The sequence below is a fragment of the Perna viridis genome, chromosome 4 (assembly GCF_037379345.1).
Source record: "Perna viridis isolate PV_CMFRI_1.1 ecotype Kerala chromosome 4, ASM3737934v1, whole genome shotgun sequence".
NCBI classification, from domain to species: Eukaryota; Metazoa; Mollusca; class Bivalvia; order Mytilida; family Mytilidae; genus Perna; species Perna viridis.
In genome coordinates this window covers 51,981,355-51,996,594 of record NC_142448.1, presented here as the reverse complement: position 1 = coordinate 51,996,594, position 15,240 = coordinate 51,981,355, and the positions used below count along the sequence as shown (strand labels likewise).

The following is a 15,240-nucleotide window of genomic DNA, read 5'->3' as shown; positions in this document are numbered from 1 at the left end:
GAGTTGTCCTTCTTTGTACTGTTTCGATTCGTGATCGGCTCCACAGGTCGCTGCATTTTTATATGACAAAATAAAATTGCGGTCGTATAATAGTATAGCACTATCATGGTCGTCGTCAGTAGACAATTGGTTTTCGTACGAGAACTTGAATATTAGGTGATCGATCTTTATCAAATTCTATAACAAGGTTCCAAACTACAAAAGGAAGGCTGGTATCGATTTCGGGGGGTTTAGCCCCAACGATTTTAGAATTAGGTGCCAAAAGCGGGCAAAACTAAGCATTTCGTAGATTTTAACTATATAATGCCAGTAAAAGCAAAGGAATGTCTATGTTCCACAATATGTCAGACTGGGATTGATCTTGGGGTTCAGACTTTAACAGTTTAGAAATTAGGGGCCATGTAGAAACATGCATTTTCCTGCTGTTCAGACAAAAACTTGACTACTAGATAATGGACAGGCGCATAGCTGCCGTTAGGCAAAAAGGCTTTTGCCTGCACTTAATTTAGCCAATTTTTTTTTTAAAATAAAACACATCCAGGAGAGGCATAAATGATGCTCTAAAACGCTATCTCCGCGGAGCTTCCCAGACCCCCTGCCGTAATTTTGCTTACACTTCAATTTGGCCTCAGCTATGCGCCTGATGGATCTCTCTGAACTTGTATTGAAAGTAAAAAGAAAAAAATCCTAATTTTTGTTTTAAATAATTTGATGATAACTTGAGTGAAAGGGTATGAATCACTTTGTACCATAAGGTGTCATACACTCTAAGGCAATTTGGATCGTTTTTGGAGGTTTTGACTTGAACAGCTCAGGAAAGAGGGGCCAAAAATAACCACTTTCTGATCAAATTCTTATCCTGTGATCAAAATTCAAAGCTGTATCCAGTTTAAATGGTGTGTCCATACTTGCTCCAACTGTTCAGGGTTCGACCTCTAGATGTGGTCGTATCAAGTTGCGTCCCGCGAAGCATTTTAATTTTTATTTCGTGCAAAACTTGGGCCTAGGCCTATACACTTTATTTCTCACAAACCGCAATTGCAGGGATATATGTACCCAAGAAATGCAAATACATGATGCAGATATTTTGCATTCCGATTCATTTTCTTTTTTTTTTGTAACATTTAGAATAAATACAAGAAGGTGATTTATAAAATAGAGTTAACACGGGGAGTTTGATGTTTCTACAATTATAGGAATACATTTACAACATTGGTGAGTTCTTTACCATTAAGAGTGCATCAAATCCTACGTCTTCGTTTTCGTACTATATACAGATATTTCAAGTGAGTATTTCTATTCACATTGAAAAAAAGGACTAATTGTTCAAATAATGGTATGGATCCCCTATGAAATCCCTCCCTTATTTCAAAATATTTGGGCCCTCCCTGCAATACTGCAATTAAAATGGCGGGAAAATATTTATAAGGCAGCATCCCTCATTGAATTATTCCGATATAAAATCACATACATGTCATATATCATGCATGCACGATTTTGTGGTATTGTAAGTCAATATAATATCATGTAATAATTTGGTAATTGAAAATTTCATATGTCAAGTTTTCCGTGTAAGAAAATCAATTTAAGATGAAGAAAACCTTTTACGCATCTTGGTAACTGCTGTGGTGTTATTCACCATCAATAATAAATTTACCAATAACATGTTTCCAGAAACAAACCAGTTCGAACATGTTAAAACTAGTTCACATAAAGAAAATCGTCGTTCGTGGAGTTTCATTGGATGATCCTGAGGAGGTGATGAGGGTTGGCACCCTCTTTTAATTGGAAAATTCGTTATTTTCATGTGTAAAATTAACAAAAATGGCAAATAATGTTCTAGTACCCCCCCTCTTTTCTGAGGAATCCCGACAGCCTCCATCCTTTTCAAAGTGTCTGGATCCGCCTCTTCATTCGAGGTTGTTCCTCAAGTGAAAATATGATATACAGCCTACTAAATTTCATACACTCAATGTAATAAAATTGATTATGAGGTTCGTTTTTTGATGTGAACCTATATATATAGCCTAGCTGGCCGAGTGGTCTATATATAACCTAGCTGGCCGAGTGGTCTATATATAGCCTTGCTGGCCGAGTGGTCTATATATAGCCTAGCTGGCCGAGTGGTCTAGGGATTTAGTGCAGGCGGTGTTGCCATAGATGTCACAGCGGTACGAGTTCCAATCCCGCGGAGGGAACGACCAAAAATTTGCATCGCAAATTTGACAGTTCTAACATCGTTGGGAATTTTTCAGACCCTTCTATAAGTTTTACGTTATCTTCCCTGTATCAATTTGATCCGATGGAGCAGTGTAGCGAATGGAGTCGTCACATTCTGAGACGTTGTATATATATATATATATATATAGCATTGAGAGATCTTTATTTTCTTCAAGATAAGTAATACTGTTACATTATGTAGTACTGGTCAACCATTCAATAAACTAAAAACACTTCTTAATCCAAAGATAGAACTTTTGTCTGAAATAGTTCATTAATTTTTAATTTTTTTTTTTGTATACTGTGTTACTTGTTTTTGCATTTGCTTGCATGACCCATACAAGTGTCATTGATTTTAATTAATATGGATGCGTGGCTCATGTCAACCGCTCTATTGCATACCGTATTAACACCGAAGTATACCGGTAGTTTATTCTCATTGGTTAATTATGCAATGTGCTACATACATCGCAGGCTAATTCTGTGTACAACTTGCAACCGATTTAATCTGAAACGCTCATGTCAGCGGGAAACGACTAACTGTAGTATAACTATAAGGAACAGTCAAATCGTGGACTTACACAATATTCTCTACCTTTGGCAATAACCATCAGCAAGGTTTTTTGTCCCATTTTTTTTTTTATTGTTTCAGGATTTCACAAAGCAATTGAACTAATTTTCTCCGTCATAACTAAGGTTCCATTTATTTTTATCTTAATGTCTTAATTTCAAGTTTATGCGCACTTAAAATCATTGAACGAGACCGTATATCAACTCCATGTTTAAGACAGAACGGTGCGCTCGTGTTTTACTTTGATATAATGTAGATTATTGCAAAAAAAATTCTGATTGTCACTTGTGCATATTTTACTCAGACACTTTGAGATGACACTGAACGCGGTGGGGTTGTTGTCTCTTTAACATATTTACCATATCTATTCTCTTTATATCTTGAAAAATATAACCGGGTGTGTAAAAAATCTATCAAATTCTGGAATCATTTTTCTTGTCGGCATTTCGTCATACCATACATTGTAGAGTGACAAGATTTAGTCCGTATAACTCATGGTTTGCTTATATATAATTTTCAGGCGATCATTGCATTACTACGACATAACCATAGTCTATAAGTGGTCCAACATAAGACACATGCTCAGTCAACCTTCGACTCGAATAAAATATTTTGATCAATATATATCATTGAGTGAGAAAAGGAACAGAAATTAGTTGTGTCTTCCATGCATTTAAAAAAAAGCATGACAGCAATTTACCACCAAAGTCTAATGACATTACGAACGGACAGAACAAAACCAGTCCCCACATGCTTCTCAAGTACAGCATAAAAATTAATAAGACAATAATTTGGTTCTGTTTTGATTTCTTTTAAATGTATTACAATTCAACAAAACATTTGACGGCTGTAAAATTCCTGAGACAAGTACGGAAAAACATCACATCCATATTGAAATATGTTAAAATGTAAAAAGTTCTGAAAATTTTACTACTGTCTAATATTCTTCTCCCTCTTCTTCACCCTCACCCTCAACGGAGTCAACTCCAACTTCTTCGTAATCCTTCTCAAGAGCAGCAAGATCTTCTCTGGCTTCTGAGAATTCTCCTTCTTCCATACCTTCTCCGACATACCAGTGGACGAAAGCTCTCTTGGCGTACATCAAGTCAAATTTGTGGTCAAGACGAGCCCAGGCCTCAGCAATGGCGGTGGTGTTGCTCAACATGCAGACGGCTCTCTGAACCTTGGCCAAGTCACCACCTGGTACAACAGTTGGTGGCTGGTAGTTGATACCGACCTTGAATCCAGTTGGACACCAGTCGACGAACTGGATGGTTCTCTTGGTCTTGATGGTGGCAATGGCTGCGTTGACGTCCTTGGGGACAACATCACCTCTGTACAACATACAACAGGCCATGTATTTTCCGTGACGTGGGTCACATTTTACCATCTGGTTGGCTGGCTCAAAGCAAGCGTTGGTGATCTCAGCAACTGAGAGTTGTTCATGGTAGGCCTTCTCAGCAGAGATGACTGGGGCATAAGTGGCCAATGGGAAGTGGATACGTGGGTATGGTACCAAGTTGGTCTGGAACTCAGTTAAGTCGACGTTGAGGGCACCATCGAATCTAAGAGATGCAGTGATGGAGCTGACAATCTGACCAATCAGTCTGTTCAAGTTAGTGTATGTTGGTCTTTCAATGTCCAAGTTTCGCCTACAGATATCGTAGATAGCCTCGTTATCGACCATGAAGGCACAGTCTGAGTGCTCAAGGGTGGTATGGGTGGTCAAGATGGAGTTGTATGGCTCAACAACGGCAGTTGAGACTTGTGGAGCTGGGTAGATGGCAAACTCCAGTTTGGATTTCTTTCCGTAGTCAACACTGAGACGTTCCATGAGGAGGGAGGTGAATCCAGATCCGGTACCACCACCAAAGCTGTGGAAGATGAGGAATCCCTGGAGACCGGTACATTGATCAGCCAATTTACGAATTCTGTCTAGAACCAAGTCGACGATTTCTTTTCCGATGGTGTAGTGACCTCTGGCGTAGTTGTTGGCAGCATCCTCCTTACCGGTGATCAATTGCTCTGGGTGGAAAAGCTGTCTGTAGGTACCAGTTCTGACCTCATCTGAAAATGAACATTAGTGTATATTGTATTAAAGATTCAGGATAATTTTTGGCAACTTTACCGAACATAAAATAGTAAATGCCAGTTAACAGATAAACAAATTGTAAAGTTTAATTGGTGTAGGTAGTTATCGTAAAATCATAACCTTTCTATTAAATGTGAATAACTAAGCCAAAGTATTGAACTTTTTGATAAACATTCAACAAAATTTAAACACAAGTATGGAGGTTCAAAAAGTACCTACGAATTCAGCTGACATATAAGTAGTCTACAAGAAAGTGGTAACCAGCGAAGCAAATTTAAATGACTGTAATAGCACGATATAAATGGCTGAGAAAACATTTAAATATGTTTCAATCTCACAAAATTTCAAATGACAACTTACCAACTACTGTGGGCTCAAGATCAACGAAAACAGCTCTGGGGACATGTTTTCCGGCACCAGTCTCGCTGAAGAAGGTGTTGAAGGAGTCATCTCCACCTCCGATGGTCTTGTCTGATGGCATCTGGCCGTCAGGCTGGATACCGTGCTCCAGACAGTACAACTCCCAGCAGGCATTGCCCATCTGGACTCCGGCCTGTCCAACATGTACGCTGATACATTCCCTCTGAAAAAAAAGATTATTTTATGATTAGCTATGGTTATGATGCCGATATTATAGTTAAGATCATGACGCCGATATTATGATTAAAATCATGATCTAGCCCTGCGAAGTCGAGTCGGAACTTTTTCTTCAAATACCGTCCGCTCGTCTGTCAAATTTATTAAGAGTTTTTCTCGGTAATTTTGAAAATACATGTAGTTTTGAGTGCTATTCCCGAGTATTTCCATTTAAGTTATGTTTTTTTAACAAATGTTCGAATCAGGCGATTTTCATATCATAATTTTAACGATTCTAGAACGTAATCGAACAAATGACTTGCAATCTAATTTCACAAGTTGTTATGTAATGCGGAAATCAGCAAAGTGATAAAGTTTGTGAAGTTTAAAGATTTAGTTTTACCCTATGAACATCAACCGTGTGTGAACAATGGGGACTGGTAGAGCAGACGAGATTTAAAACGTGCACACAGGCTGTTACAAAATGACCCTTTCAAGTGTGACTCATGCTTACAATTAGAGAGCGACAAATTTACGCGCTATTCTACACACTTAATAAATGTGTGAAGATTTTACGCTTTGATAGTTGAAATTCGATTTTAAATCTATAGAAATCAAAGTATTACACAATGCACTTTAAAAAATCAGATAAAATATGATCGAAATTTTAGATTTTATTGTCAGAAAAAAATCGATTTTGTCCGTTGTCGGTATAGCTCAAAGCGTAAAATTACACAATGAGGAAAATTGAGAGTAGATAATTGATCAACGATTGTCCGTCTATTATTAAATTTTAAACAATACGAAATTAAAAATCCCCCATCTTCAAGAAAAAAAACATGGTATTTTTTTTTTTACAGACAATGCTCTATTATTATGGCTTATAAGTTACAATAACGCTTTTGGAAATGATAAATTAGGCATGTAAAAAGAAGGAAAATTTCGGTGTATCTCATACAAACTAAAATCAACGCATGGTATATATATTATACTTATCTTCATAATTGATGGGTATATTTAATCTACGACGTAGAACACATTCTTACACATTTCTGGGCACTTCGAACCAGTTACCGGTAGTGTAACACGCAGGAAATTACAAATTTTAAATTATATTGTAATCTTTCCTACACAAAGGACACCTCGTTTTGAAAAGGGATTAATCCCGGGAAAAATTATAGAATACAACAAGATGAGAGATTGACCCACATTCATTACAATGTAAACAACCACCTGCTCGCTAATACAGAAAACGGCGCAATTTACCGAGAAATCGACAATGGCATATCAAGGAAAAAATACTAACTGAAATAAATTACTTACCATGACTGAATGTTAGTTTGTTGAAATGAGTTAAATTGAAGTGAATTCTCACGTTGACTGTTAAAGAGTCAAGCTGAGTATCAAATCGTAGTTTGTGACGTATGATCGAGGTCGATGGATTTTGTAGTTAGTGTTAAAAAATCCGGCATTTTGATTGGTGCTTCGGTGAAATAGATAGCAGTTTCGGCGATTTGATTGGTTAGTAATACTTTCATTTCAAACAATTTACAGGTAACCAAAACACGCGGGGTTTGTTAGTAACTTAGTTTCAACATGTGTATTTCCTTCACAATGAAATATTCTTAAGGGGTAAACAGTACGGGTCATTATTGTAAATTTTATCTCAATTTTCTACGACAAATATTCGATTGTATTTATTCAACCCCTATTTTGGGTGTTTGCACAAATTTCAGAATATGTAATCCCATATGTATATATATCACACCTAGATACTAGAAAGGAAAACTAAAAAATAATTATAAATAAGGTAGTTGAAAACATTTTTTAAAAAATGAAATCCATAAATGTAAAATGTTTGAACACACTGGTACTATTTATTAACCGTAAAAATGCGTAATAAAAATACTTAAAATTCAAATCACGCGGATTTATTGAACCACTCCTTAAAAATTCAAATGTATTATTTAAGATAACGAATGCCCATGTCGTAATTTTAGTGAATGTATATATATGGAGATCGCTAGTACTTCTGTTAACTCTATTATATATTTTAATCTACTAATTATTTTTAAACAGTAACTGCGAGCATGTTTTAGTAGATATCTCATTTGTCCGTATCGTTCATGTTGAGGTATTGGATGCATTATTGAATTACTTTTTTGGTATGTTTGTTTGTTGCTTCAGTTTATTATTGACCTTACATTAAAGGGGGTTGTTAAGGCCTTATAAAACTAGTTTTACCCGCGCAACTGCAAATTTCATATGCGCCTGTCCACAGTCGGGAGATGTTGGTCATTAATGTGTGTTCGTGTCGTTATATTAACTGTTTAGTTTGATTTTGAAGAATTGTCATCGTTCATTTACCATGGATTTAATTACTTTGTTCCCGGTGCCTTATAGATCTTACTAAATGTGTGTTTATACTTACTGAAGACCTTTCTGGTGATCTTGGAAAGTATTTACATCATACGCTGGTGCATTTGGTACGTTTCACCATATCCGCTCCTTTTCTATTATTACTGTTACTTGTTACGGGATGATTATGTGCTAACCCAAATCACTGCCCGGCTTGCTCCTACTCCCATATTGTCAGACCGTATCTAGTGGGAGCAAGCCCTATGATACAGCATACGGGAGTCTATACTGACCGTTTACAATAAAAGTATGGTTGGAAAGTCCATTTGGGTCGGTTTTCAACTTTTTGAAGATACAATTTTAGAAACACAAAGTTGGAATATAAGTAAGAAAAGAACAAAAGAAGACTTAAGCAAGGATTGACTGAAAATGTAAACGGAACATAAATTCCTGAATGGCTTTGGAAAAAAAGAAATAAGTTGATACATGTAACTTCTACAAAATTTTGAAGAAGGGGTTAAGGGCACAAAACAGTTGTATCAAAGGCAGTCAAAAATGAAAATTTTAGAAGTTCGATTTGGTAACGTTAGTCTGCCGATGGACAGTATATGTAACTAACTCTATGGGTCGGCCTCAACTCCTTTCTGGTGTTAGTCCCTTGTCTGGGCTCAAACTATTTTCTGGTATAACTAAATCGCTCCGTATGTCAAATCTTTTGCTGCTGGAACGCGTGCTGTACAATACACACACTGTCTGACGTAATCAGTAAGAGAAACAGCATGCACTTATAATTGTATATCATATACTATATACTGTTATGTAATTGGTGATGCTATGCCCATAGAAAGCAATATATAATAGCCAACAAATGGAATTAGAAAAAAATATTTTCATTTAGTAAGAAAATGCATACTAAATTGAAAACTTTAAAAAGTTGGAAAAGTAGTTTAGAGAATTGTGGTACTAGACAGATGATGAATAGTTGGGATTTATGAAGACAATCTTTCCAAAGCTTGCAACCGAAGTTCTCTCACTTGTAGAAAATAACCAGACAATGGTTTGTTGATCGGAATAGTGCGCGCATGCGTCATCTATAAAATAATTTAAGAAAATAAACAAATATCATTAAAAAAAATAAAACAAATATGTGCATTGCTCATATTGGCAATATTTGCCCTTCGTTTTGTCTGAAAATAAGGTTCTTATGATTTGTAACAGGCCTAAAAACACGTAAAAGACAACAAAAACAAAACATATATGTAACTTTATCCTGTGGGAGATATATACAGCTTCGAATACCATGAATAATGCAGAGTTTATTTTGATAGGCAACTTCTTAAACCTCCATTTGAAAGAAATTTTAAAAGGTGTCGAAATTTAAATGATGAGATTACACCGCTTAGCTGCACTTCATAAAAAAAAATGTTTCTGTTTGAAAAGAATTTGTCGAATGGTGGAACAAAATGTGTTGATAATACGATTTATCTTTTTGTGTTTGAGATCAATTGATTGGTTTTATCCGGGATAATTCTATGGATCTGTGATATTGATGACAAGGGGTTATCGGTAATCGTTCTTTTTGAAATTCGAATACTTATTCTGTTTGATTTCCGAATTTGTATTACCCATTTTGTTTGATTAAATGATATGACAGAAAGATTGACCACGGTTTTACATGGTAAACACAGACAAGAATAGACTGGCTATACATCTATATTTCTTGGAGATGACATATATTATTCTTACATATTTTATACACCCGGCCGTCTGCAAAGAACGAATTTTGGCATAACGTTATCCGTCCGTCCGTTAGCTCGTCCGATCACCCGTACTCCCATCATACTATAACTTAAAACACTTTGATGGATTTTTGATTTTCAAACACATTGTTCATTCCACATGTTTGAAATACTCAGAGTATCTCACCCAATCCCTTCAACCCTGTGCATATCACACACTAACTCCAACTTTTTATCCATGTCTAACAAACCCTTACATTCAACAACCGACCGACTTTTATTTATATCCACTCCCTATACAAACCTAAAAAAAACACGAGTTGCCTGCCTGTATTCTAACCTTCATCCCCATATCCTGTGCAATCCATATTCTATACCTGCCTCTGTTCCTACGCAGACCCTACCTGCCCTCAATATATATAGACCTAGCACCATACATCTGTACATTGCATACGCTACCTGCCTATATTATATGCCACTCACTCTCTGCAACTATGTGCATACCACATCCTATAAAAATGCGGATACAAAATTTCTTTAAAATGGGGTTTCTATCAAGAAATAAAATTTGTATATTCCACATCATACATGCCATTATTCCTACACGCATCCCATAAACCTGTGTATTCCAAAAAACTGCCTGCCATTATTCTCAAAGCACTACAATTAACTATGTAAATTAATATACTTCGTACATCTACTAGTATTTGTCTAAACCTGTATACAACATATACATTCTTCACCTTGCTTGTCTCTATTTCTACTCACACCTACAACCTTGCACAATCCACACATTTCATACCACTGTCTACCCACACCCCAAAAACCTGTATATTTTTCACGCTACCTTGATATATAACTATCCAACTCTAGCTGCAACGATTTCAAACTTATTAATATCCATCAACCCTGTAATTCATACCTCAGCTGCCCCTATAGTACTACACACTCCCAAAAACATATATACATAATCCACATACTCCTGGTAACGATTCAAACTTACATCCACATTCTTTCCTCCTCAATTCCTACCAACGCCCATAACTATGTAAAACACACCTTTTCTTCCTCTATTTCTACCAACACACATGCACAGCGTTCAATCCACACGCTCGTTCTTCTATTCTAAATCACGCCCCGCAATCCTGTACGATCCGCGCCCGTTCTACACCTTCCTGTCCAAATCCCTTAATTGTGTACAATACACACACTGTCTACCTCTATTTCTACCAACGACCAACAACCCTGTACAATACACACACTGTCTACCACTATTTCTACCAACGACCAACAACCGTGTACAGTGCACACAATGCCTATCATCAATCTCTACCCACGCCCCATAAACCTGTACATTTCATCTACCCAGACACAAAACCCTATGCATTCCCGTAATACCTTTATAAACGTATTGGTACTAAAGAGAAATATATTTTTTTAAAGCTAACTCTGAAATTAAAAAAAAATATATTCAATTTTTTTCAAGAAATCTTCCGATCTTACGTACAGTGTGTAACGCCTGATACAATGCAAATGTATAGTCGAGAGAAAAAAAATCTATTGATCTGGAACCTTTCATCCAATTGTCGTCTGCTAAGCTGAAATCAATCATTCTTCAAAGTATGTCACCTCTATACATGCAGTTACCAAGGTAGAAACGATCGATTCTCAATCATCTGGGTTTTATTAGTAATAATTTATATATACATTGTATACAAGATTAAATAAGTGGACATTTCTGTTCTTAGTAACAGTTGTGTGTTTGTTTGAAATGAGAGGTTACATGTGACCTTAAGAAGGGTGCCAAAACAAGAACCACTCTTTCCTTTAAATGAGTGCATAATTCATATTCCTTACTTATTCAATTCCACTTATTGCCTTCTATTTCCTTTGTTTTTTTTTTATTTTGTTTTTGTTAAGTTGTTTTTTTTTTGTTTATTTGCCTCCGATTTCTCTTTAAGGCAACTAAAATATGTGTGTTTTTATATGATTATGGTAATTTACCATAGTAGAATATTACTGTTTCCCCTAACGAAATCCCTAAATCATGACAGATAATTGGTAAATATATATGTGCATTGGGAAATAGTTAATGTATATGCAATCAAATCCAGGACCAAGCATTACTTAATTGTATAGTGCGCATTAATCTAAATTTTACTCAACGAAATCCCCTAATTCATGACAGAACTCCTGGTAAATCTGTCCAGGGGGCAAAGCTTGCGTATGTGCATGGGAAAGATATAATCCTCCTATAAGATCTACCGCATTAAGACATAAACACGGAACTAGTGGGGTTGTATATTTGATAGTGGCAGCCGGCCCCTGTTGTGAGTAGTCATTCCGTTTGTATGATAAAAACACATGTTCAGTGAGCTACATTCTCACGTTTCTTTAGTAGGTACAATGATTGCGTCAGTAAGAAATCGTAGTAGATTTTATCACATCATATAAGTGAGTAAAAATGCTTATCAGTGAGCATATTTTCTCAGCTTCTTTCCACTTTCATATTAACAACAATAGAGACCTTAAGTACACTTTGAGGACCAGAGATTTATATACCGATCAGTATGCATCTTTTTCATTTTGCTTTTTTATTTATATTTTTATTATTATTTCATATTTATGTGATGGAAATAAAATGGATATGATAAATTGAGTTTTAACTTGTGTCTTTAGGCTAATACTCGGGGTTATTTGTGTGATTGTTGGTACAGTTTTCTTCACATGCTCGAGTTCTGGATATTGTTTTAACCTTACCCATTGTTTAAGAAAATATTTTCCTATTATTAATAATCTTAAATCATAAAAATGAGCTTCTTACAACAAAGTTTATACAGTTAAGATTATAATGATCAAAATATTTAGAAATACTCAACCATAATTACTTATGAAAGTGATTTTCAAATTCTTAGGATAGGGAATGTGTTTGTTTAACCCGGTACGTGAGCAGGAATATATTTAATAGGTATACTCATGTGTAAGCAATAAAATGAACAGTTTCGTAAATGGATTGTAAATAACTAGATAATGGCTTGACTTACGAATTAAATTTTGACAGATTTGACAACAGTATAGATAAATATTTGGGGAACTTCATAGATAAAAAATCTTTTGAAGTTCTAAAAGAACAATTAACTTTGCTTTTCCTTTTGTGAAACCAGAAGGAATAGGCCAAAAGAAGCATTTAAAGCCTGATTGATATTTGGTGTAATATATTTGTACTAGTTAATGAAATGTCAAAATAGGCCGATGAAAAATGTAAAATGGGCGGAAACAAGATATATATAAATAAAGAGAATGAAATGAACACCCGATATACAAAGGAATCGCTTTAACAACACGATAGTGCAGAATCCAGATTAACTGAAAGTTCGAAATTGATGCATGAATACAGTGGCAGCTCTTAAGGGAGTCCGGGAAATGGAGACACTCCTTGGTAGCTTTAATTACATTGAAGTCAACAGTCCGCAGATAGCATGTAGTGCTCCCAACCGAGATGCGTTGCACTGGCGATTCTTCTGGGAGTTTAGCTTACGCCTAAACAACTATATTTCCAACAATTAAACTTGCTTAGATAAGTTTTTGATTTTTTTTTATATGTAGATTTTCCTTCAGTTTATGACAAGTGGGTTAACATATTTCCCTATACCGATATATTTCCACAGAGATTTGAACAAGACTTTAAATTAGGAACTCGGGTACTCTATTGAAATGTATAAAAAAAATACTTAAGAAATTGCAAAATGGCGAGCAAGCTATTGCAATTTAATCCACACTGGTTGATTAAAAAATCGCGTCTTACTAATGTAATTTTTGGAGTCATGAAACTGTTGAATATAATGATATCGCCCAACATAAATCACTCCATTTCGATGTGACTGTATTGCAAGTGCTTAAGTATGTGTATGTGTGTGTGTGCGTGTTTTTTTCCCTTATCTTCAGTATTTATATATAATTGGATTTTATTCTGTTTTTCACATTGTATATGTAGGTCGTTCTTGTTAACTGTTTTCACGTTGTGGCCGTATATTTCATGAAAAATCTTAGCGGCTATAAATATAACTTGCCATTAAATAAGAAATTTGATCTAAATTGTCTTTTTATTGACACCTCGGCGTGTGCGTGTTTTTTCCCGATATTCTGAATTGGTATTATATTGAAACCAATCTCAAGCTTAACGATTCTACACCTTTATTGATTAAACATATTTTTACTCAGAAGAAAAGATAAAAAAAAGATTATGGACTAGGATTAAATTACAAATCCATGATCATGACGATAAAACGCAACAAATAAACGTATAGTCCATATGTATTTAGAAACCAATAAAATATCGAGTCACGTTTCAAAGTGAGTCCAAATTTACAGATTAACAAAAAAACCCTATGTAGAAACATTGGTATACAGATAAACATGCATATTTTACAATATTAATGTACAGTTGTTGAGGAACAAAGATTGAAGTACAAATAGCCAACAGACAAAAAAGTAAGAAAGATAAATACAGTGTGGAACGAAGTTTGAAGTATAAATGACAAACTAACAAAAAAGTAAGAGAGATAAATACAAAGTAGCATATAAAAGATGGATAAAATCAGGATGATGAGTAAATGGCTAAATGAGAGAATCCATTTTCTTATTGATAATTCCGATAAATTGACACAACTTGCCGAGTGCAGACATTTTTGTGGTATTCATTAGTTCATTGAACTTTAAAACAGTGCAATTCACTAAAAACTTCTTATCTATATATATTTTTCTTTCCATCATGAAGGACCTGCATTTTAGTATATAATGATATTCATCACCTATATCGCCATACCCGCAAAAATGGCAGATTCTGCTATCTCTTGATGTTTTTCCATCTCCCACTTTCGACAGGAAGTTTATGATTTATGATGGGTCGAAATTTACATAACATTGCAATATCTTTATCATTAAGTATATCAAAATATTTTCCGATACCATTATCTTTTTTGAATAGTCGGTAATTTAATGTTTTAGCACCATTTTCAATATTTGAATACCAACTTTGGATGAATTGGTCATGAAGAGTATTTTCAACAGTGCTTTTTAGCCCTTAAACATTGTAGACAAATTGATAGAGCCATATGTATTGCAAGACACATTCATTCAAAATGTTTTCAATACCTTTAAGCCAAGATAACGAAAAAGATGTCGTGTTTGTTAGGTTTCTTTATCAGCTTATAAGTAATGGTACTCCTATATCGCTGTACAAAGAAACGTAGTATTTGTATCAAAAATTGACATCCAAAGGGGGATAACTCAAAGTACTACTCGGGTCCTTCACCGGCTCCTTGATCAGTTTTCCTAAACATTCTCACGAAAAATATAATTTGATACTGAACAATAATTCGTACTCAATTTAAGATTATGTTGGAGTAATTGTTAGGCAATTAAAATATAATTATATATTGCCATAGCTGGTTGGTTCGGTATTTGATATAAACACTTATCCAATTGATAACCAGTTTAACAATATTGTATGTTGTTGTCCCTTTGCAGTGTGTAAATGGTTGATTGATTGAATGTAATTTAACATCTTACTGTGGATATTTCATGCATTTCAGGTCCAGAACAATTGACCAATCGAAAAGACCCTGATTTGTGCCAGACAATTTAAATATAAACTAGTCTTACCTGTTTGAAAACCTGAGTAC

The 15,240-nt window shown here is 35.1% G+C and overlaps 1 protein-coding gene across 1 annotated transcript; it reads right to left on the bottom strand.

Moving 5' to 3' along the window:
- Nucleotides 1-3,581: 3,581 nt before the first annotated feature.
- LOC148620481 (tubulin alpha-1A chain) lies at nucleotides 3,582-6,914 on the bottom strand. Its single transcript, XM_088581379.1, has 3 exons — nucleotides 6,783-6,914; nucleotides 5,244-5,466; nucleotides 3,582-4,858 (listed from the first exon to the last, which is right to left on the bottom strand). Exons 1-3 carry the CDS (start codon nucleotides 6,783-6,785, stop codon nucleotides 3,729-3,731), a joined length of 1,356 nt encoding a protein of 451 aa, XP_088437505.1. The 5' UTR covers nucleotides 6,786-6,914; the 3' UTR covers nucleotides 3,582-3,728.
- Nucleotides 6,915-15,240: the final 8,326 nt, after the last annotated feature.